Source organism: Podarcis tiliguerta, assembly GCF_965153285.1.
Source record: "Podarcis tiliguerta genome assembly, chromosome: 13".
NCBI classification, from domain to species: Eukaryota; Metazoa; Chordata; class Lepidosauria; order Squamata; family Lacertidae; genus Podarcis; species Podarcis tiliguerta.
Window position 1 is genome coordinate 47170788 of NC_139546.1, and position 23091 is coordinate 47193878.

The 23091-nt window shown below is 52.6% G+C and overlaps 1 protein-coding gene across 2 annotated transcripts in view; it reads right to left on the reverse strand.

The window, feature by feature from the left end:
- Positions 1 to 6605: 6605 nt before the first annotated feature.
- ACIN1 (apoptotic chromatin condensation inducer 1) overlaps positions 6606 to 23091 on the reverse strand; it is a gene marked incomplete at its 5' end in the record, with an annotated part of 35376 nt that continues 18890 nt past the window's right edge. For both annotated transcript variants that reach the window (XM_083410039.1, XM_083410038.1), the window contains 11 exons: positions 6606 to 7281; positions 7696 to 7796; positions 8205 to 8523; positions 10205 to 10312; positions 11540 to 11647; positions 11749 to 11894; positions 12004 to 12154; positions 13043 to 13198; positions 13300 to 13445; positions 14317 to 14362; positions 20233 to 20371. In XM_083410039.1, the coding sequence (XP_083266165.1) occupies positions 6988 to 7281; positions 7696 to 7796; positions 8205 to 8523; positions 10205 to 10312; positions 11540 to 11647; positions 11749 to 11894; positions 12004 to 12154; positions 13043 to 13198; positions 13300 to 13445; positions 14317 to 14362; positions 20233 to 20371 (1714 nt within the window). In that variant the 3' untranslated portion in view covers positions 6606 to 6987. The remainder of the gene's footprint in view (positions 7282 to 7695; positions 7797 to 8204; positions 8524 to 10204; positions 10313 to 11539; positions 11648 to 11748; positions 11895 to 12003; positions 12155 to 13042; positions 13199 to 13299; positions 13446 to 14316; positions 14363 to 20232; positions 20372 to 23091) is intronic.

The window sequence follows — 23091 nt, forward strand, 5'->3', positions numbered from 1 at the left end:
ACCCCCCACGCTACACCACTGGTGGTGAGGGTGGATCATGGTAGGGGGTCAGTGTCTATAGGTTAGGCCGAAGCCAGAAAAGGTCAAAGGGCAGTTTTGGTAGATATGACTAGACCAGTCTCCCATATAAAGGGGGCCATGGGTGGGGCAGGGGATCTAGGCTTTGGCATAGGCTGGAAATTGGGCAAGGGGTCAAGGAAAGGGTGGACAGGCAGGTCCTTGGAAGTGGCCACGGGGTCAGGAGTCCAAGATCTGCAAGAGATGCAAGGCGGGGATTTTTTTGGCCAATCCTGGCTTCCTCTGAGCCGAGAGCCGCCTCGCAACGCACAACAGCACAACCAGAGAAAGAGGTGAAGGAGAAAGGCGATAGCAGAGGAGAGATAAAAATAGACCCGCGAGGAGAAAGAGGACCCGGGGGAATCGCGTGGGAAAAGAGGAATCTTCCCCCCCACATCCATCGCTGGCTGTCACTCAACGCCTAACCGTTCCCACACCCCTCCGCTGAGGCAGGATCATAAGGGAGTCTCTCTCTGCCTCTGCTTGCCCCATAGCAAAGCCCTGACCCCCAACCCTGGCTAGGGCAGCTATCACATCCAATCCCCGTGGCCTCGCGATGCGCACCGAGGCAGTTGCCTCCCAAGGACTTCGAGGACTCAGAAAGTGGACAGGCCCCACTCAGCACAAGTTTCCGCTGTGTGGAGAATAGCAGAAAAACAAAAGCAGAAACAAATGGGCAGCCTAGCCCGAGCTGAAGTGTTGTATAAGCTGTTTTTTAACAAGACGTTTATTGATTTGTAATAGTATTTTTATACCGTTAGTTTGCTTTATGGAGGTGTTTTTTTATAGTTACAAGGCTCCTGGGGCAGAGGAGAAAACGCAGGCTAAAAATATCTGAATTTGCCACCCTAAAACTCTTAAACCTTTGCTCAGATCTGCTCCTGCATTCCTTCCTTTCGTCGGGTTTTTTTTTTTGTCACCTCAACTCATGTTTAACTCTGCCACCACGAGGACCAGAACCTTATGCAAAACAAAAGCTATGGTTCCCATGGCTGGATTCTGCTTCTCGTACCAATTTCGGCGCTTGCGTTTTGCAGTAGGCCAAGCAATCCACACAGGCCTGTGGGCAAGCTATGAAATAAAATAAATAAATGAGGGGGTATATAATGGATAACAAGGAGAGGCTACCGTGATCACTTCTGGCCCTGTCGAAATATATGATTGTGACTGCCAGCATCAACAAATTTAAAGACAAGGTGGGATCAGTTTATGGCCTGTTAACATCAATATCCCATTAGAACCTCCATGTTCAGGTGCAATATATCTGTGAATATAATCTTCTGTGGATAAACAGCAGGAAGTGAACTCTGCGAGTGCGGCTTTCTCCCGCTTGAAGTGCAGAGTGTTTGAGGGCTGGGACATTCGTAGAGAAACCAAAATGCTTGTTTACAAAGCTATTATACTACCAACCTTACTATATGCTTGTGAAACATGGACCACTTATAAACACCATCTCCAACTCCTTGAAAGATTCCGTCGACAATGTCTCTGAAAAATTTTACACATCACGATACATTGGGCCAAAGATTTGGGATACAATATACAATTGAATGAGTGGGGGAAAGTATGGAATGTAAATATAAAATTTACAGCATGTACTGCGTTAAAAGAGAACATTATGAAAATGGTATATAGATAGTATATCACACCGGTTAAACTAGCAAAAATGTATAAGACATGTAATAAGTGTTGGAAATGTAAAGAAAAAGAAGGAACCTTTTTTCATATGTGGTGGGAGTGTAAGAAAGTGAAATGTTTCTGGGAAATGATATATAATGAATTGAAGAAAATGTTGAAATATACATTTGTAAAAAAACCAGAAGCATTTCTGTTAGGAATAATAGGAAGTGAAATAAATAGAAGGGACAATAAACTCTTTCAATACGCAGTAACAGCAGCAAGAATATTAATGGCCCAAAAATGGAAACAGGAAGAAATACCGACACTTGAAGAATGGAGAATGAAACTTATGGACTATGCTGAACTGGATAAACTAACTGAGAAGATTAGATATCAACGGGAACACAAGTTCATCGAGGACTGGGAAAAATTTACTGAATATCTGAAAAGTACATGTGATGAACACACAACGCTGGTGGGGTTTAAAGAGGCTTTGTGAAAGGTAGAGGAATATTTGTTAAACAGAAAGAGGATTGAAAAAGTAATATTAAAATGCAATATTAAACTTAGAAAATGTGTAAAAATGGGAAAATATGGATGTTTGACAGAGAAGCTGGTGGAAGTCCAAAAACTGAAATTTGTGAAAATTTGTTTGATGTTGGAATTGATATAATGAAATATTTTAATAAAAATTATATTAAAAAAAGAAAAATTTTACACATCACTTGGGAAGACAGGCGAACTAATATCAGTGTACTGGAAGAAGCAAAGATCGCCAGTGTTGAAGCAATGATTCTTCAACATCAGATGTTCAAGTGCCTGATTATCGTCTTTCAAAGCAACTACTCTATTCCGAACTTAAAAATGGAAAGCGTAATGCTGGTGGTCAAGAAAAGAGGTTTAAAGACTGTCTCAAGGCAAATCTAAAAAAAATGTAGTATGAACGCTGACAATTGGGAAACACTGGCCTGCGAGCGCTCCAGTTGGAGAACAGCCTTTACCAAAGGTGTCATGGGCTTTGAAGGCACTCAAACTCAGGACGTGCTAAGAGGAAGGCACGCTTGGCAAATCCACACCGTGATCAAATCCTGCCCGGAAACCAATTTCCCCACTGTGGAAGGACGTGTGGATCCAGAATTGGCCTCCACAGTCACTTACGGACTCATTGTTAAGACTGTGTTTATGGAAGACAATCTTAATCGGCTGCGAGTGATCGCCAAAGAAGTCCAGAGACCACCACTGGCAGAGAAGGGGGCAAATTCTGGATTGGCGGGCTTTTCTGTGACAAAATTTGTGCTTTTAATTCGATCTCTTACGCTCACTGTGTGTCTTGGGGGCTTCAGCTGTGGGGCTGGCTGGCAGATAGGCAGAAAATAAAGGCTATCACCACCGCAGTAGCATACATACACGAGGGACGGCAGAAATCTTCAAAGCTCCTCCGCAGCCTATAAGTTGGCTGAGCATCCCTCTGTGTGCTCTTAATGGAGAATTTGCAGGGGACCCACTGCGACCGGCACCTAGGGGAAACAGCAGAGGGTCCCCGGGTGGGGATTAGCTCCTTCTCCAGCTAGGCCTCTCTTTGCTGGCCACCCCCACCCCCAAATCCCGTTAGGTGATGTAATCCTCCCAAGCTTGAGCCGGAGTTAGGAGGATCGAAAGAGGAAATCTGGTGGATCAAGCAATCTGCTATGGAGAATGAGGCAGGAACCGCGGCCGTGTGGGTGTGGGAATGTGTGCAAAGCTTTAATCATCTGCAAGGTCTAAAGCCCTCGTCTCTCTACCCACCCGGCTTCCACACACACACACACACCCTGCCCGCCCCACAGGCACACACACGCACAGCCGCTCTACTGCGCCCAACTTTCCACAGAGACAGGACTGCTGCTAGTCACCTGGCAGAGAAGCACGTAGAAAGGGCACCACCTATCTGTAAGCCGCCCGCCCCCCCACCTTGTCAAAAGGGCTCAGTTTTGGCACACTGAACATCGCCACAAGCAGAGCACACACTCACCTGCTGCAAACAGGTGGAGTAAATGGGGGAGAGAAGGGAGAATAGGCTCAGCCGCGTACAGTGGTACCTCGGGTTACATACACTTCAGGTTACAGACTTCGCTAACCCAGAAATAGTACCTCAGGTTAAGAACTTTAACTCAGGATGAGAACAGAAATTGTGCGGCGGCAGCAGGAGGCCCCATTAGCTAAAGTGGTACCTCAGGTTAAGAACAGTTTCAGGTGAAGAACGGAAGAACAAATTAAGTTCTTAACCCGAGGTACCACTGTACATAGGAAGCTGGTTTGTGCCACTCTTAAATCTCAGGGTCGCGGGTTTGAGCCCCACGTTGGGCAAAAGATTCCTGCGTTGCAGGGGGTTGGTCTGGATGACCCTCAGGCTCCCTTCCAGCTCTAATTCTTTGAGCCTACCATTCATCTAGCACATTTGCCACCCATTCATTTCCAGGCCCAATTCAAGCCCCCACCCATACCTGAAAGATCACCTCCTTCCCTATCCCCACAGGGCAGTGGGGGCCCTGTTGTTTCGCCATGCTCAGCAGCTCAGGGGTGGCATCCCAGGAGAGGCTATTCTCTGCAGCAGCCCCTAAGCTGTGGAGCCCCTCCCCACAGGACGCTGTGAAGATGCATCTCTATAATATAGTCATTTGCACCCTTGAGGTGTACATTTTTAGGATCCAGTGTCTGTGATTAAGTTTTAAACTGTCTGCAATATTGTGTTTTGATTGTTCCAACCTACCCTGGGACCTTAGAGTGATGGACAGGCTCTTCAGGATTTTAGATAAGACATTCCCAGCCCTACCCGAAGATGCCATCAGGGACTGAAACCGGAGGCCTTCTGCACTCAGAGCAGATGTCCTACTGCTGCGGGATGTTATGGCCCTTTTGCTGCATTCTGGGAGCATCTTCCGCAGCATCCCTGGAGGTGCACCAAAATGGCAAAGGGAAAATTCTATTCTGCCCCGTATGATGTAGCCGAGATTCCTGCGTTGCAGGGGGTTCGGCTAGATGACCCTCGGGGCCCCTTGCAATCCTACAATTCTGGTTCAAGTAGGGATGAAAAAGGCAGAGGGGCGGCTAAACGAAAGGAACTGCTGCAGAAAGCCTTTTAAAACTTCACAGTGTTTCTTCCAGGCATAGAAACTCACCTCTGGTTTTTGTACTGCTGGAAGCAGTACATTTTCAGAGGGTTCTTGCATTCTCCTTTTCCCCCATCTAAGTAATTAGCTGTGGAACACTGGTGCCACCTATCAGCCACAAAGGGAATTGCATGCCTAACAAATGCTTTTTAGGCCTTTATATCCCAGACCAGGGGTAGACAACGTAAGGCCCAGGGGCCACAAGCAGCCCACGGGGGTAGTTAAACCGGCCCCCGAACTGAGCCACCCACTCAGCGAGTACCTGCCCGCTGTGCTAAACTGGCGCAGCGCGGCACAAGGAATCACATCCACGGTGCTAGAAATTGCGTCTGCACAGATGCAGACACCGGAAATTGTGGGCGCACGTGCAATCTGGCCCATGAAGGGATTTCTGCTGGACTGAACCGGCCCAGGTGAGGTAAACCTTGCTGACCCCTGCCCCACAGACAAATTCCTAGAACTGTAGTTGAGGGTTTGTTGTTGTTTAGTCATTTAGTCGTGTCCGACTCTTCGTGACCCCCTGGACCAGAGCACGCCAGGCACTTCTGTCTTCCACTGCCACCCGCAGTTTGGTCAGATTCATGCTTGTAGATTCAAGAACACTGTCTAACCATCTCGTCCTCTGCCGTCCCCTTCTCCTTGTGCCCTCCATCTTTCCCAACATCAGGGTCTTTTCCAGTGAGGGTAATCTAGTCCAAAACAGTGTGGAGGAGCTTCAGATACACAACTCGAGCTTATGAAGCTCATGAGATAACATTTTGGACTAGTCTCTTTGAAGTCTAACTTGCCTCAAAGTGTTGATTTGAGAAATAACGAGGAGCAGAGACGTCCAGTACTGTGCAATTCTTCAGACAAGTAAAAAATGCAAACATCTAGCAAAGTTATCCACAAGGCAGAAGGGAACCCTTGCAAAACTACTTTTCATAACATAAGGCTTTTGGGATAGTTTATCTTTCGCAACACGTATCATCCCATATCTGGAACTTGTTTTAAAATTCAATTCCAAGAGAGGAGCAAAAAGACGGCCAGCCAAAATGGGGTCAGGCTAGATGCCCCCTGTAGTCCCCTCCCATGCTGCATATGGGAGTTCTAGCCATTGACTTTTGCCTCCCATTTTTGCACTCTACTAAGGTCTCTCTTGCTGGAGCTTTACGTACCCAAACACCCAAGATGTGGACCACGGACAGCTGGTTAACGCAACTTGAAATGTGCAGTTTTATTGTATTTGCATGCATAAGCTTAGGGGGAACTTGCTTCCCCTAAGATTTTGTGAGGCACTTCCAAAATCAATCCAAGCAAGCAAAGAACTTGAGTTCTCATCTTCCGGTTTCTTTTTGGGTGGATCCAGGTGTCCCCTGGCTGCTTGAGGTCACTTCTTGGGCCTTGCCCAAGCTGTTCGGAGACCAGCAAGGCTTCTTGACAGTTCAAAGGCACCAGTGAAGCCCATCTGGGTCCTGGGAGGAGTGGTGGCGCCTCTGCCTTCTGTTCTCAGACACCATCTGCTGCCTAACGGCTGCGCAGGCGGAAGACACGTGGCCCCAGGAGGGAGCAGTGTAGTCCCAGGAGGGGGGAAAAGATGTTTGACCCCCCGTTTCTGAAATTGCCCTTTCCTATTTTAGCACAAGAGGCAGGAATCGCCGAGCTCTGTTGGTGTGCTGCTAGCAAGGTGTGTGTGTGTGTGTGTTTTGCACAGGTGTGTCGGCAGCTAAGAAGCACCCCGCTCTGAGCAGGTTCTGGAACTCGACTCCCCAACCCGACAAGAAAGACGCACAGCGGGTATAAAACTAACGCCATCTCTTTATTATGTTCTCTTTTCCTGTATTCATCAGAATAAAAAAAAAAGATTTTCCCAAAATAAAATACAAATGAACGGGGAGGGAACTGGCCCCGGGAGAAGAGGGGAGCGGGAGGGCTGGGGATAAAAACCGCCCCACTTTCGGAGGAGGAAGGCCCCTCCTGCCTGCCGCAGCCATGACATCCGCCGAGCACGCCCCTCCCTCCTCGCGAGAGCTGCTGGAAAAGGGGGAGCCCAATCCCTGGCTGTCCCAGTCCTCTCCCAAAAAACCAGGGCTAGATTTGGGGTAGGGGGTGGGGGAAGGAAGTGCCGCCACCGCTCCCCCTCCCTCCCCGCAGAAGGTCAAAGTAAAGAAGTTGGAATAGGTCAGCGGCGCCCCCCCCTGTCCTGTACAGGTGTGCTGCGACTCCGGCTCCGACTATGGCGGGCCTTTGCCTCGCGCCGCTCGCGGTCCCGGCCACTCCGCTCGCCCCCCCTGCTGGCCCCGCCTCCTGTGGCGTTGGGGCGCTCCCGTTCGCGCTCCCGGCTGTGCTCCCGCCTCTTCTCCCGCTCGGCTTGGCGGCTGCGCTCCCGCTGGCGGGCCTCCTCCGCCTCCTGCTCCTTGCGCCGGCGCTCTCGCTCCCGGGCCCTGGCTGCCCGCTCAGCCTGTTTCTGAACGTACTAAGGGGAAGACAACGGGCGAGAAAAGGGAGGTTGGAAATAGCCCCATGGACCAGGAGCTCTTTACGACGGCTAGCAGAAGTTGGGCAAATAAACAAAGGATGCATAAAGCATCTGCTTGGTCTGCGTCCCGGGAATCTCTTCCCCTTTAGAAATAAAAGTTTCTAGTCCTCAGGGTCACAGAGAAGGTGGAAATGTATGCACCCTCCTGCTGTCCATTTGACCCAGTGTCCCAAAGGATCTGAGCGCGAGGGCAGATTTTGACCGACGTTCTGGATTCCTTGGCTTGTTCACCCTTAATAATATACAAGGATAACCCGACAGGGGAAGCCAGCCCATCTCCCTGCCAGCCCAGACACCAAAAAATTATATTACTGTCTTTCCCGAGCGCTCCTGAAAGACAGCATCTCTTACCTGAGTGTCTGTCAAAGGAAGCCAGTAAATGCAGGGGGCTGCCTTGGTTTTGCGGAAAAGGTCGTCCAGCAGTTTCGCAGGGGGCTCTTCCTGGGCCTTTTCTGTTGGCAGAGAGAGAGGAGGAAGCAGAGGCCTCAGAGGGGCGAAGGCAGCCTCACACTTTTATTCTTATAGTTGTTGTTATTGATTAAATACTTTGCACGCCAGAGCAGTCTCTTAAGGGATGCTTCCCAGACCGTCTTCCCTCGGCTTCCTAAAGACCTCGGCCCAACCAGATGCTCTCAGCCACTCAAAATGGCGACTGCCGAAAGGCGAGGCAGAGATTTCAAAAATTCACACGGTCACACTCATGTGTCAGCCTGATAATGCCAGAGGGAAGGCTGAATCACAGCACCGTGGAGTTGGAAGGAAGGGGCTGTGTTCTGCCTGCACCTTCCCACACAGCCCTGGATCCATCACGGAAGGAAGAATTTTTACACACACACACCCTGTGGGCCCATATATCTCACCCTTCTTCTCGGCTTTCTTCTCCTTAGACTTGGGGCGCTCCTTGCGGCGTCTCTCCCGGGATCGGGACCGAGAGCGGGGGCCCTCGCGCACCTTGTCCCGGTCCCACTCCCGTTCGGCCCTCGTCCTCTCCCGGCGCTCCATCTCTCTCTCCCTCTCGGCCCACTGCTCCCGGACCGCCGCCTCCCGCTCTCGTGCCTCCGAGCGCCGCGACAGCTCGCGCTCCCCACGCATGCCCAGGCCCACCCCGGGGAGAGCGAGGGCCTCGTCCGCCTTGGCTTCTGCGGGGCGCTCGGCCAGCAGACCCCGGTGGAAATCCAGCTGGGGAGAAGGAGGAGGAGGAAGAAGATCAGACACACATGGCAGCTTTTCCTTAAAACGCCCAGCCCTCCGACCATACAAGAAGCATTTCCCAACTTATTCCATTGCGTTTCACTTAGCAGTTTTGTGTCGGAAGATTCGAGACAGGCCAGGGAAAGGACTTCTTTAGTCAGTGCACAGGAATTTGATCCATGGGATGGCCACAGATCTGGGTGGCTTTCAGAGAGAATGGAGACAAATTTGTGGAGGGTAAGGCCATCAGCAGAGGATATTCACCCACTGTCAGAGGCATTATACTGGGGAACGTAAACGGAAGGGCTGTTGCACTTAGGTTCCCATTGGGGCAGCTGCTTGGCCACCTTGAGAACAGGACACCGGACTATATGGGCCTATGGGCAGATCCAGCAACCAGGCTCTTCAGATATGCCATGGAGGCTCCTTGTGAGCCAAAGGGCAAGATACAAATGGAAATAGAAAGATAAACTGCCCCTATAGAGCAGTCTTGCTCTGAGAAATGCACCGGCCAGGCAATGCCTGTCTCGCAAATTGTAGGCCTTTACCCTCAATTTTCACTCCACATCAACAGGCCTATTATCCCTGGGCAGGCTTAAACCTCCATACATTGGCCCCATCCTCTAAAACCCCCACTGGCCGCCACCACAACCTTCAACATCAATGAGTTTCACAGGGAAATGCCTTGAAGCAAGACATTCATTTCTGTTTCGTCCAGTCTGAATTCTCCACCAGGTTTTTTAGGAGTTCTGTTTTGGTTCAGTTTTCTCTCCACGAGAAGCCCCGACCTCTTCAGATGCTACACTCCTCCTGTGTTCTACTTTTAGGAGCCTTCGTCTCCTAAAATCCACAAATCCAAACACTGCTGACCACTGGGCAACGCAGCCAGACATCCGCCCGCCCCGCTTCAAAAAGGATATTGCAAAATTGGAAAAGATTTGGAGAAGGGCAAGCAAAACGATCGAGGGGGTGAAGAAAGCTCACAGCATTTAGCGGTTTGGGGTTTAAAAGAAAAGGTGAGGACGAAGCAATATGATAGAAGGTTATAAAATGATGTGCGGCGTAGAGAAAGTGGGTAAAGAAAAGTTTCCCCCTTTCTCTCATAACACCAGAAGGCATGGGCATCCAACGAAGTTGACGGGTTTGGAAGAAAGTACTTCTTCCTGAACTGTGGCGCTTGCATCCCCAGGAGACAGTGATGGGCACCAACTTGGATGGGCTTCACAAGAGAATGGGTCCCATTCATGGGGGGAAAGGCTATCAGTGGCTACTTGCCGTGATGGCTCTGTTCTGCCCCCCGCAGTTGGAGGTAGCAATGCTTGTGAATACCAGTTGCTGGAAATCACAGGAGGCAGAGAGGGCTGCTGTGCTCAGGTCCTGCTCCTGGGCTTCCCAGAGGGCATCTGGTCGGCCAAAGCAAGACCAGGATGCCGACTCGAAAGCCGCTGGACTGATCCAGCAACACTCTTGTCTGGAAGGCCCCAAGTGCCCCGGGCCCAGCACTGTACCTCTCAGAAGGGGAGGTAAACTGAAAAGACTTTTTTTTAAAAAATGGGGCTCCTTCTCCCCATCTCCCCAGTTTACTGCATGAGGCCTCTCCTGAGACATCGAGGGGATGGAGAGCAACAAATCCCAGCCTCTATCCTGCCTTATCTCTCACAGTTCATACCTCATCTTGCTCTGCAAAGTCTGCCGATAAGAATTTGGGGTTTGATTGTGGCCACTTGACGCCATGGAGGGCGTTGCGAGTTGCTACCGCTTCTTCCACTGTTGAATACTGAAAAGAAAAAGGGAGGTGAAAAGGTAGGAAGATATTTTTTTTTAAAAGGCAGAGTTTGGTTTCCTTTCATGCTTTAGAGCAGGGGATTGTCACTAAGTGAGCACAAGTCCAATAAAATGTTCGGTCGACGAGGTTCGCAGGTGGCTGTTGCATTACACTCCGGTCTTGCATATGGCTCTCTCTCAAATTTATGTTTTAGTTCTTCCAAAAGCAAGTCTTTCACCTTCAAGGCTGCTACTACCCTTTCCTGGAGAAAGAGTGAACAGGATTTCCCTGATGGGAAAAGGTGCTCTAATCCTGGCTTTATTCAGTGTACAAAACTTACACACCGCTTGCTTGCTTGCTTGATGAAGTTATCAGTGAGAAAAATTAACAATTAAAGACATTCAAAATGACAAGGAACTGAACTTCGTTGAAAACAGTTCGGAGGGGGGGGGGCAGAACCTCTAGGAGCAGGAGTGGGGAAATGAAGGCCTGGGGTCCAAATGCGGCCCTCCATAACAGATCTCTGCCTGGCCCTCAGAACTCTCCCCAAGCCATGCCCCACAGCCGGCCTCGCTTAGCCCCTCCAAGAGTGCTTTGCCTGGCTGGAATGTGTCACAAATGCCTCCTGCTTGCCTGGATGGAAGACAGAGAGGGGCCTGCAAGTGCGTGGAGAGGCAAGCCCACTGTAAGGTAAAGGGACCCCTGACCATTAGGTCCAGTCGTGGCTGACTCTGGAGTTGCGGCACTCATCTCGCTTTATTGGCCAAGGGAGCCGACGTACAGCTTCCGGGTCATGTGGCCAGCATGACTAAGCCGCTTCTGGCGAACCAGAGCAGCACATGGAAACGCCGTTTACCTTCCCACAAGAGTGGTACCTATTTATCTACTTGCACTTGACGTGCTTTCGAATTGCTAGGTTGGCAGGAGCTGGGACCGAGCAACGGGAGCTCACCCCGTCACGGGGATTCGAACCGCCGACCTTCTGATCGGCAAGCTCTAGGCTCTGTGGTTTAACCCACAGTGCCACCGCGTATACAGCCCACTGTATAAAGGACAAAGATGACCTTGGTTGCCCTGCCCACCTTTGCCCCTGGCCCCCGGAAGGCTCCCCAGAAGGGAATGTGGCCCTTGGCTCTGTCACAAACGTTTCCGGGCCACCCGCCAATCCGTTGCAGGGCAGTTGCGTTCAAAACAAGGATTTGCTCCTCTGAGCTGGGAGAGGAAAGGCGGAAAACTCACCGTGACGTAGCAGTGGGACTTGATCTTGTCGATCCAGAAGGCTTCCTCTACGAGGGTGCCTGTCCGGCCCAGCAGCTCCTTCAGCTGCCCGAGAGTGAAGGGTCTCACCTGCGCAAAAGGATGCCACCGGGGTGTTAAGGCAGGTCTAGCTTCTTATCAGTGGCTGCTGGAGGGCCGCCCTCCCCACCCCGCCCTGGCCACGTACTCACCAGGTTGCAGATGTGGACGATGCTGCTGACCTTGCCGCGGGGCGGAGAGGGGACCTGGGCTGTGCGGACAGGGTCGTCGATGGTGATGGAGACGCCGGAGCGCTGCTGGCTGATGGAGCGCCGCGTCAGAGTGTCGCTCAGCGTAACTAAGGGGCGGGGCGAAGGGAAGTTGGGGCTCAAAGAGCAAGAACTCAACTTTCCGGCCCCCGCTTGCCATCCCACCCCTGCAGCCTCCCCTTGTCCCTCGCCCCGCACCTTTCTTCACTTCGTGCTCCACGGGTGGCGGCAGCAAGACTGCCTCTACGGCGACGGCGGGAGGTGCCTCGGGCGGCTCTTCCTCGTGCGCCTTCTCCTCCTCTTCCTCCTCCTCTCCTTGGCCGTTCTCTTGGCCTTCAGCCGGCACCACCTGGGGGAGAGAGAAAAAACAAGTTGTGTTTTTCAGGAGAGGCAAGAGAGGGCTTCCCCCAGAAGTAGCAGCGGCACATGCAAGGTGCCCAATGGGGTTGCCAGAAAAACATGTGGACGGGCTTAGTGAGGGCAATGGGCCTAGAGAGCAACTTGGCGCAGCTTCATCTCATATGTAAACACCTCGGACCAGACTCCAAGGCTGCCTACACCTCACGGCTCGTTCTCAACTGACGGAAATGGATCTATCGAAAGAGAGACTCCGTTGGTTATCTCTGTATACCTCCCTTTGGTTTAGCTTTTCCCGGGTAGTGCTTACTTGCTTATACTATGAAAAATATGAATTACAACATTTAAAAAAGCACCGATGTGAAGCACAAAAAAGAAAGAAAAGAAAAACCCAGTTGTCTTAAAAATGTGCATTTTCACTACTTTTTTTTGTTACGCTATAAAGTAGCGGAACAAGAATGGCTGGAAGTCAAGTCACTTGGTGGGTGTCCGTATGGGGTAAGTGTGTAGGTATGTTGATACGTATAATATAGATTGGTATTACATAGAGTAATGTAGGTATGTTTTATGTCATGGAAAAATAGGTAGTGTATTGTGTATGTGTATTGTGTAAATGTTTATGTATGTGTTTTATAAGTTAATAAAAAAATAATAATATGCATTTTCAAGGGGACATTGTTCTACCCCTTGTGCCAATTAGGCAGGCAGCTCAGCGGCTACCTTCAGCAGGCAAGACAATGCAGAGGTTGCCTGGCCTACGGTGGCCTGGAGGGGGAGGCCCCAGAGGTTTCCCACCCAGAAGACGCTCCACCCCACATTCCTGCAGCTGCTTCTGAGCCAAAATGCCCACCCACCCAGAGCCCACCGGCGATGGACAAACCTGCGTGACGGTGCGGCAGATCTTGAGGGCTTTCTCGTGGGGGGGCTCCTCCGGGTGCCGCTCGGCCTCATCTTCGGAGATGCGCGAGTCGTCGGCGTGCAGGTCCACCACTGCCTCCTGCCCTCCCGTCGGGGGCTTGATCTCAGGGATCAGGCTCTGTTGGGGGGGGGGAATAGGGCCAAAGGAGAGGGGTGCGTCAGGCCAGGATTTAAGGAGCCGCGCCAAGCCTCAAGAGGACAGCCGTGAGCCCAGGGTACCTTGAGGGACTCTGTGGTGATGCTGATGGAAGGTTTCTTCTGCGTGGCGGCCGTGCTGGCCCCCCAGCGCCGCTTCCGGCCTCCCGGCTGGCCTCCTTCTGTGTCACTGTTTGTCGCTGCCGCTGTGCCCTTGGCCACCGATGACGCTGAAATCAAGAGGGCAGACCCAACGCTAAGACCCCTCCCCTCGCAGGGACGAAGCCTGCTCTCTTTTTCAGGGAAATGGTACCTCGGAGGCAGAGAGGGTACTTCCCTTCCCTGCCGCCCTCAGGTCCGTCTCTCAAGGGGTTCATCTCTCGAGACAGCTACAAGGCCTAATGCGTAGTCTCGAATGCTTCTGTAAATCCAGGCGGCTTGGGCAGGAACGCACTCTGCACATGCTCAGAGTTAGGGAAGATATGGCCAGCTCCCCTCCCTTCATTCCAAAGTCCGGCCTAAGCCATGCAGTGATGACAGGGGAGGGGAAGGATAAGGAGCTTTGTAAATGTTTAAAACCCTGTAAAAATTACATTCATAAGAGTGACCAGCCAACCGATCCTTAATATCGCACTAAAAAGAGAAAGAGATCGGCTTTCTTGAGTTCCAAGGGAGGCAGACTTTCCCAAGAACTGCTCATACGCAGCCCAATTTGTGGCCATCTACCTTGAGGACCAGAAGCTTGGGTCTTCTCTTTGGAAAGTGGGGGAAAATTGGGCCGGGGGGGAGAAAGACACGCCAACGCATTTCTTCCTCTATTAAAACAGCATGGGAAAATTCCCTCTGGCCTCACTAAGACCAAGAACCTGGGTAAAGCCCGACAAGCTGTGCCTGAATTATGCCTCTCCAGACTTTCACCTGGCTAAACCCATCCACTGTGACCCCAGAAAAGGTAGCAAAGGCTACTCATCGCTCCTGGTTTCCCTTCCCCTCAGAACTGCATTGGAGTGGCGGCAGGGGGAGACCCCAGGATAACTCCCACCCTTCTCCAACATGCCCGGATGCCCCGTGCGGTCGCTGGACCAGGGCTCCTTTACTTACAGACAACAGATATCTTCCTCTTGAAGGCCTTGGGCTGAGCTGAACCCTGCAGAGGAAAAGGGAAGGGGGGAATGGAAAGAGAGAGAGAGAGAGAAAAGGGAGGAAGGGGAAGGAGAGAGAAAGAGAGAGAGAAAAAGCCCCGCATAGAGGGGGTAGTCAGGTCAGCGTCAGGGGTTTGGAAAGTGGCCGCCACACCTGGGGGAGGGGGGGGGGAGAGACGAGGGCATAAGTAATGAAACAGGGGCCCAGATGAGGAGTTGGGGAGCTGGGCAAGGGTCCTCTGCTGATTCAGGAATAAAGTTGAGACGGCAGAACCTCTACACCTCACTCTGCCCCCCTTGGTGGCTGCATGGCAAGTGCAGCCTGTCCGTGGGAAGCATCCTGTCCCTGCCAAAGGGACGCAGATTACGAACCCGGAGCTCTTTTGCCTCTCAGAAGTTTATTTGGACTCAAAACGTGTTATTTGGACTCAACACGTTTTGAGTCCTCACGAGCAAAGGAGGACCAACACTACGCTCCTACATGAGCCTACTCAGACTCTCACAATTGACACTGGAGGCCCTGTTCTCTGTCCTAGAATCACAGAAGGAACCCTGAGGGTCATCCAGTCCAACCCCCTGCAATGCCGGAAGCCCAGCTAATGTAAGTGAAGTCTCGATGGGTGGGTACGAGAGACAGGACTTCTTGGTGAGAGCACCATAACTTCAGCTTTCTCGCTTTGTTCTGAAGATGCAATCTGACTTTTATAAATTTGGTCTGGTCTGCTATTTTTAAATCTTAGAAATGTAAGACTGGCGTTATTTTACTGCTGCTTTTTTGTTGTTTTAACGTAGGGGGTTGGATATCTGGCTATCTATATGATTTTTTCCTGACACTATGTAAGTTTTTATTGAAAAACAGGTAGATAATAATAAATAGCTGTAGCATTGAGACAACATACACTCTAATCCAAGGGCTAAGGATTCTATTCCAGTGGTACCTCGGGTTACGTACTTAATCCATTCCAGAGGTCCGTTCTTACACCAAAGCTTTCTTGAACGGAGGTGCACCCTTTCCCTAATGAGGCCTCCCACCGCTGTGTTTGGCTTCCGTGGCAAAGTGTGCTAACCGGAACACCTACTTCCGGTTTTGCGGAGGTCGTTGTCCGCAGCGTTCGTCAACAGGACTGTTCCTAAACCGAGGTACCACTGTACTAGAACACAGGTACAAAGAATCCCTAACTCTTAGGACAAATCTGGATCCGATATTATTCTAATTACTTTAATTTTAAATGGTTCAGATAGGGGAAGCTGCTTTTGCATCAATACACGATAGTTACTGAACCAGGCTTGGCAGCCTTTATTATTTTGCTTTTAAACCATGCCCCTTCTGGTGAGAAAATGTGCAAGCTTACAGGTTAACACAAAACTCTTCAGCTTTCCATCCTGCCCAATGAAGGGCCTACTGTACTTGAGACCTTGCCAATTTTTCACACACGCAGAATACTACAACCCAAAGGGCTGTTGACTCTTTTCTAGGCTACAGTGAGAATTTAAGGCAGGCTTGTGATTAGCTGCTCACCGCCTTGCAGAGAAATGGATGGCTCTTCTCTCCTTTTCTTAAGCCAGTTGTGCCACATTAATGGGCAATGCAGGTAATATACGCACAAGCAGATCCTAAAAAGGATCAACTTCAACGGGCATTATTTCTGCAAGGCGAAATGGGCAGCCCAAGTTAAGTCCAGGATAAGAGAGGCTTCCACTGCTGCTGCTGCTGCTTTGGAACAAAGGACAAAGAACATTCCAGGTGTCGGCAATGAATTTTAGCCACCACAGTACCTACAATGCTTGTAGTCCTCATAGAGTCCATTTGGCTTAGGCACAGCAGTGACACCAAGGTTGTTGGATGCAATGTGCATTTAGGTTCTCAGATGCAACAGGCAATTATTCAGAGACTGACCATCTGCCCAGAACATATAACTACGTCTCAACACTTGGGATTCCTGTATTGCAGGGGGTTGGACTAGATGGCCCCTGGGGGTCCCTTCCAACTCTTATGATTCTGCATTGTCTCTCACACAGATTCTCTTTGTTAAAGAAGAGGCCTTTCCAAAGTTCCACCGCTTGGCTTTCTAGGGGTTGGGGAAATGGCCTTCCTGTCCCTGGTCAACAGAACTGAGCTGGGAAGGGGAGGATTCTCATCCTCAACCACAATTCTGCTCCCCTTACGGCCTGCATTGTATGCAAGGGAGTCTGGAAGCCACCAAAATGCCTCCCTCGGCTTCCCTGCAGCTCAGCAGCCGAGTGCCCGGGCGACAGCAAGGCCACGACTGGCCCTCCCACTTAACCACAGCCACTGGCACAGGAAGGAACCGCATCATTCGTGGGCCCTCCATGAGAGGAGAGCTTCACATCTCATGGGGGTGACCTGGGACCAAGCCGCAGGGAACCTTTGCGGAAGCTCACACGTGGCTTTAGCCCCATGTTAATTAATTGGGCTTCAGCAGGGATAAAGGAGGAGCTGGTGCCAATTAAAGCAATATCGTTAAATCCTGTTCCTGAGAGGCTGGTGCAAAAGCAGCGATAGGGGAACCTGGGAGCTTCCAAATGTTGAGAGATTCGAGCTCCCATCAGCCTCAGCCATCCCAGGGCCAATAGCCAGGGCTGATGGGAGTTGTAGTCCAGCGACACCGGAAGACCCTCGAGCTCCTCATCGCAGGTGAGCAGAAACGGCCAGCTTGCTAGCATCCCCTTTCTACGTCCACTTTATTCCTCAAACAGCAGGTCCCCAAGGAAATGGAGGGAGCAGGTGGTTGGGAGTCAAGTACCACCCTGTTGATAGCGTACCCCGCAGTCTGAGCAAGGATGGGGGCTGGACCAAACCAGGTTGAAGCAGGAACTAGCCTCAGTTTCCCAGAGATCCCCTGCTCCCTCACCGTTAAAAAAATAAATAAAGGCAGGGGAGGGAACCCTCCATTTAAACTGAAACATGACCCACCCGCCTACCCCGGGGAAAGGTGCAAGCGATACTTTTTTTTTTCCTTTAAAAATTAATTAAACAAAAAAAATTAAACCAAACAATAAAATCAACGAAATTAGGACAAGTGCTCCAGGTACCCTCTCACACCTGGGGCAGGGTCTTCTGTTCAGCCAATCGCACCTCAGTGTGTGCGCTGTATCTAGGCAACGGCTGGTCCAATCGGAACGAGCCCTCCCTGGCCTGAAAGGTGCGTGCTTGGTTGGGTTGGGTGACAAGAGAGGTGGTGGTTGGTTGGTGGTAGGTAGGAACCTAGCGCTTGATTGGTAGGTGGTCGGAGCCAAGTGTCCCAGAGGAGAGAGGGCGAGACAGAAGCGCCTCCCCCACTGGCAAGGTGCGGCGGGGGGGAGGGTTAAGGCATCAGTTCTTGGCAGGCAGAGACTGGGCCGATGGAGAGCTGAGCACCACCGGTGATGCATGGCAGCAAGAGTCCCGTGACGGGCGAGGGGCTCTGCGACACCGGGCGGAAAGCGTCAGCATGTGCAACGGAGAACGGAATTCGTGACAGGGCAACCGTCCGGACCACGTGCGGAAAGAGGACGGCTGACATCGACAGTCCTTTTCCGGAAGAGGCGCCCATGCGGCAGGCAGCAGGGCGACTCGACGGCAGCAAAGGCCTAGTCCTTGATGGGGGAGACCTCCAGAGAACCCTACGAAAACCAAGTCCTCTTAGGCAACTCTTGGCAACTCCAGAGAACTCTGTGGAGGTGGAAGTCCTTGAGGCATGGCGGAGAAAGCGCGGTCTTGCGCGAGGAAAAACCCGTGCCGAGCAGCGAGAGCTGTGGAAACGGGTTAGCTCTGCACACCAGCGGGACTGGAAGGGGAGGCCACCTTCAAATTTCGGGGAAAGCCTCTCAAGACGCTGAGTCCCAGATTCAACAGAGGAGCTGCCGGACTGCTGCAGCTTCTCAGGAGCTGAGTATCATCAGGCTGGGGCCTTCCCGCAGATGGCCAAGCGTGACGGAGAATTTGCTGGGAGTCTCTGAAAGCGGTCTTTTGCTTCCCAGGTGACGAAGGAAGCTCTCTCGAGTTGTCTCCTCTCGAGGGGAGGCCCCTGAAACTCAGGATAACCATTTCGTCGGCAGTGAAGACTTCAAAAGAACGTCTGGTTCACAGAGGCAGACAATTCTACCGCAGAATAAACGGAGTCCTTAAAGGCAACCTCATACGAAGCAGAAGCACCTTGAGCGGTGGAAGGAGGCGTAGACAACGGGCGGCAAAAGACACCAAACAGCACCAGGCGGGCCACATGAGACTGAGTGCCCAGCAAAGTCCTGACATTCCTGGAACCTTTTTGCTGAGAGTGTCAACCAGGCAGGATTCCAACAGCAGTACTCTTTAAGATTCTGGAGACTGACTATATATCAGCCGAAGTCAGAACAGGTCCCAAGGACAAGATGGCGCTCTCTTTGACGGACAGGAGGAGAGGCCCACGGAATCAGGAAGAGCCCCGGCGCATGTGGGGCTCCCAGACGAGAAGCTCTGCGGTTAGGGAGCCAGAGGGCTTTCCACAAAGTGGAGAGCGGTGGCGGAAACGGTCCCAGGAGAGGCCTAGTATGTTGCGGCCCCTCCCAATCTCTCATCCGCCTCCACGGGTACCTGTCTGTGCGGCCTGCTCAAGTACGTCTGTGCTCTCTCTCTCCGGTTCTCTCTCTCTCACTCTCTCTTTCGCACTCCCGGTGGATTGGAGCCTCTTTAAAACGGGGATCAGAACAAACGAGTCCAGAGGAGAATGTCAACGGGGTTGTGGGGGGAAACTCTCTTTAGGGTGAGGGGGAAGCAAGGCCTGTCCCCACCCGCCCCTCTTCTCAGCAGCACAGAAAGCAGTCTCGCATGTGTGTGCTCGCCTTACGTGCGTGTGCATGGGTGTGTCCTCAAAACAGCCCTGCCTCACCCCGGCCGAGAGCCCCCACCCCACCCCCACCCCGCTTTGGAACAGAGGAGATGGAAGAAGCCAGGTTCATGCCCCGGCTCAGGGGTGGGAAGAGTCAGATCTGGGAAATGCAGGGCAGGGAGGAACGTGGGCAAAACGAACCTTTCGATAACATGACATTCAGCAAACACATCCATAGTTAACCCTCCCAAAATCCAAGTTTGGCTGCTAGCTGGCAGTAGGAGGCCCAGTTTATGGGGAGAAAGAGGTATGCGTGTGTCACTGTCTAGTAAATCCATGCAGACGGTATTTTGCATTAAACATTTACACCACATTTAAGGCAGGGTGAAGTGTGGTGCACCACGCTCAGGATTCAGAACTCTTTGCCCCCGGAAAACCCAAATTCTGCAGCAGGGAAAGCGGAACTCTTGAGTCCCATCTAAATTATGCAAACCGGGCATCTTTGCATAATTTCCTCTTGTTTTGCATAATTTATTCCACACCACTTTCACAAAATTTATTCTGGTTTTCCTAGCTGTGCATAGGGAGGTCAAGGAGTTCTGCAGAGCGCTGGAGACATCTCTCCCTTCCCCCAAAGCGCTGGACACCTTCCTCAGAGACATCCATGCAACTCTTATTACGTAAGCATCCAAGCTAGAAACGTGATGAATAATAATAATTTAAACCCAAAAGCTAGTAAGTGTTCCCAGAAGTTCCCAGCACCCTGGCACTTCAGGACACAAGGGACGAGAGGAGGCTCTGGATTGGGGAGGGGATTAAATTAGAAGCACCTGCCCACCAAGGTTAAGGGGTGGAACTAACAACTGAACAAACACCCAGCCCTTATTGCAGGAAGTCTGACACCCACTAGCCCTGCGGCGGTAGCTGGGTACATGGCTGACCTCTCTAAAGCACGTCTCCCTGCCAAAGTCCCCCCTAGGCATCTTTCCACAGGACCTGAGGACTGCCTGCCCCTTTGCACCCTGGGGTCCCTTGCCCGTCTGCCGAGCGGAGCCCCAACACACTACCTCTTTCTTCTCCTCGTCTTCGGGGCCCGGGTCGGGTCCGGGGGGCTCCACGGAGGGGTGTTCGTCAGGGCCAGGCTCAGGGGCCTCGCTCTCTGGTCGGGGCTCGGACGGCTCCATGGGCACCTCTTGCTTCTCCTCACTGTGCGGAGAGAGGGAGAAGTAGTCACTTATGGTGTGGTTGAGGGTGGGGGGGAATGATGACTTCCAGGTACAAAGAACACGGCCATCTCTTCTTGAGAGACAGAAAGCACCTTGGGGAAAAGGCTGAGGCCCAGGAAAATACTACTCGTTACAGCCCTATGGAACCTGCTCCTTGGGGGTCTCTTTCCATCTAGCTATCATTAGCCCCCATTTCTTCCATCCTGGCCACCCCAACCCCCCAAAAAACACCTTTGTGAAGAAATATGCTCCAACCAGCCTAGCTTCTCCCCCCCACTCAGTAACCTTCCTAGAGGTCATTTGGGCCTTCAAGGAACCTCCCCCCACTGCCCCCCCCACCAGGCTTAATCTCAGCCCCAGAACCTGTGAATCTGCCTGAGCACATGAGGAGTACCTTCCTCATATCCAATGCAGAAAGCACAGCCACCCCTGCCCCCCACATCTGGTGTTAGGGATCAGAAGATAGTCCCTGAGCCCCAGCCCCTTCCCTTTCAGAGATCAACCACAGAGGCCTAAAATAACAAACACTTTCCAAAATTATGAGCCCTCCCTTCTAACGCTCTTATAGACACACTTCACCCCTGGAATGTCACCAAAGGCTGCTTCGTCCGTCTTCCAGGCCACAGAATCCCACAAGCAAATCTCTCCCTCCCCCAAACTGCTCTCATGCAAAGCCTCCCCCAAAGTATCACAACATCCCCATGGGTCCTCAGAGGCCTGTTCTTAATAAGAGACCAGGGAACCGCCTGCCCCACTGAGGCCTGTGGGGAGGAAGGGGAGGGGGGAGAATGGACCAGGGAGAGAGGGACAGACAAGAGAGGGAAAGGAGATGGGAAATAGGAAGTCTGGGGAAGAAAGACATGTGCAGTTTGAAGGGGATGGAGGGAAAGAGCCAGTGTGCAGTTGGAAGGCAAAGAGGAGGAGGAAAGAAATGGAAGAAAGAGGAGGGCAGGCGGGAGAAATATTTGCAGAAACAGCAAAGGGAGTGGTGGGGAGGTGTTGATGAGACCAGCTGGAAGGGAGTAGAGGCAGAGTCCAGGGAAAGGAGAAAATGAGAGGAGAGAGAGAGATGAAGAGAGATATGCAGCAAAATGAGGGCCCTTCAGAAAGGGGAGAAGCAAGGGATTGCTGGAGGAGGAGAGTGACCCTGTCAAATAAAGGGAAGAATTGGGGAAAGGGTGGGGGCATGACAAAGCAGAGGGACGGAGGGAAGGAGGGGGACTAAAGCCAAGAAGGGAATGGAAGAGAAAATGGATGGCAGAGGGGCCCGGAGGAGGAGGAGGAGGAGAGGGGGAAGGGAGCAGCGAGGCAGAGAAAGGAAGAGGGGGAGGGGCAGGAGGCGAGTGAATGAATGGGGGGAGAATGAATGGAGGGGAGAAAAAGGGATTTGCGCGCGGGGTGGGGTGGGCTTGCAGCGAGCTTGGAGCAGGATGCGGCCGGCGAAGGGAGAGAGAGGAGAGGGCTCGGGAAGGAGATGGGGACAGATCTGGGAGCGGGGAGGGAAGGGGAGGCGAGCGAGATGGGAATGGCGCAGGGAGAGCAAGGCGCGCGGGGCGGGGGAAGGAGGCGAGGAACGGGAAAGCGAGAGCGGGGCGACCCGGCCGGGAAGGACGCGGCGGGGCCCGGGCGGGACTGCGGGGAGCGGGCGGCCAGAGGAGGGGACGGGCGAATGAATGAATGAATGGGTGGATGGGAAGGATGGATGGATGGAGGCAGCGGCCGCGCTGCGCCAGGCCGGGCGCCCCGTCTCACCCTCCCTTGCTCTCGGAGAGCAGCATGGCCCGGCCGGCGCTTCCTCCGCTCCGCCTCTAGTCCAGCAGGCGCCGCAGCGACGCGGGGCCGGGCGGGGGCGGCGGCAGGAGCGGCGCAAGCAGCGTCAGGAGCGCACCGGGGCCGCGGACAGGCGGCGGAGCCATCTTGCCGCCGCCGTCTTTCCCAGCAGCCCCCGGGAGGGTTTGGGGAGGAGGGGGGAGGAGGAGGAGGAGGAGACGGAGAGGGGAGAAGTAGCGGAGGAGGAAAGGGCAGGGGTGGGGGTGGGCGCCGGAGGAGACGCGAGGAGACCGGAGGAGAGGCGAGGGGAGGCTGCAGGGGAGCGCAAGCAGCAAAGCAAGGCGCGCACCCCTTGACACACACACGCCCGACCCACGCTTTGGCCTCGGCATCGCAGCTTCTTCCCCCAATCCCTGCACAACACCCCACTTCCATGTCACCCCCAAAGGGGGTGAACACCACCAGTCTGCAGAGACTTTTTTGGGATGTGGGCTGCTCTCTTGACGAAGGGAGGAATGGCAACATTTGGGGAACGGGCAAAGCCTTCCACACTTCTTGGCTGTCAAGGATGCAGCCCAGCCAGGTCTGGTCCTTGGCATCTTGGGCCACCTCCTCACTGCCTGGGAAAGAGTCTGTGCCTTTGACAGCGGGGTCAACAGGCACGAGTTCAACAGGAACAGCTTCCACTGCCCTGTCTGCAGCACAGCAGTGGGTCATGAGCTGCCCACTACAGCAGGAACAGGGAACTGTGCGCTGCCAGCAATGGCCACTATTCAGGGATAATGATGGGAGGTTCCTGGGCTTCTTAGGGGTGTCTGGTTGGCCACTGTGAGAACAGGGTGGTGAAGAAATGATCCAATGACCTTATCCAGCCAGCTCTGCTTACTGTGACCTAGTCCAGCAACGTCAGGGGGACTCCCCAGATCCCAA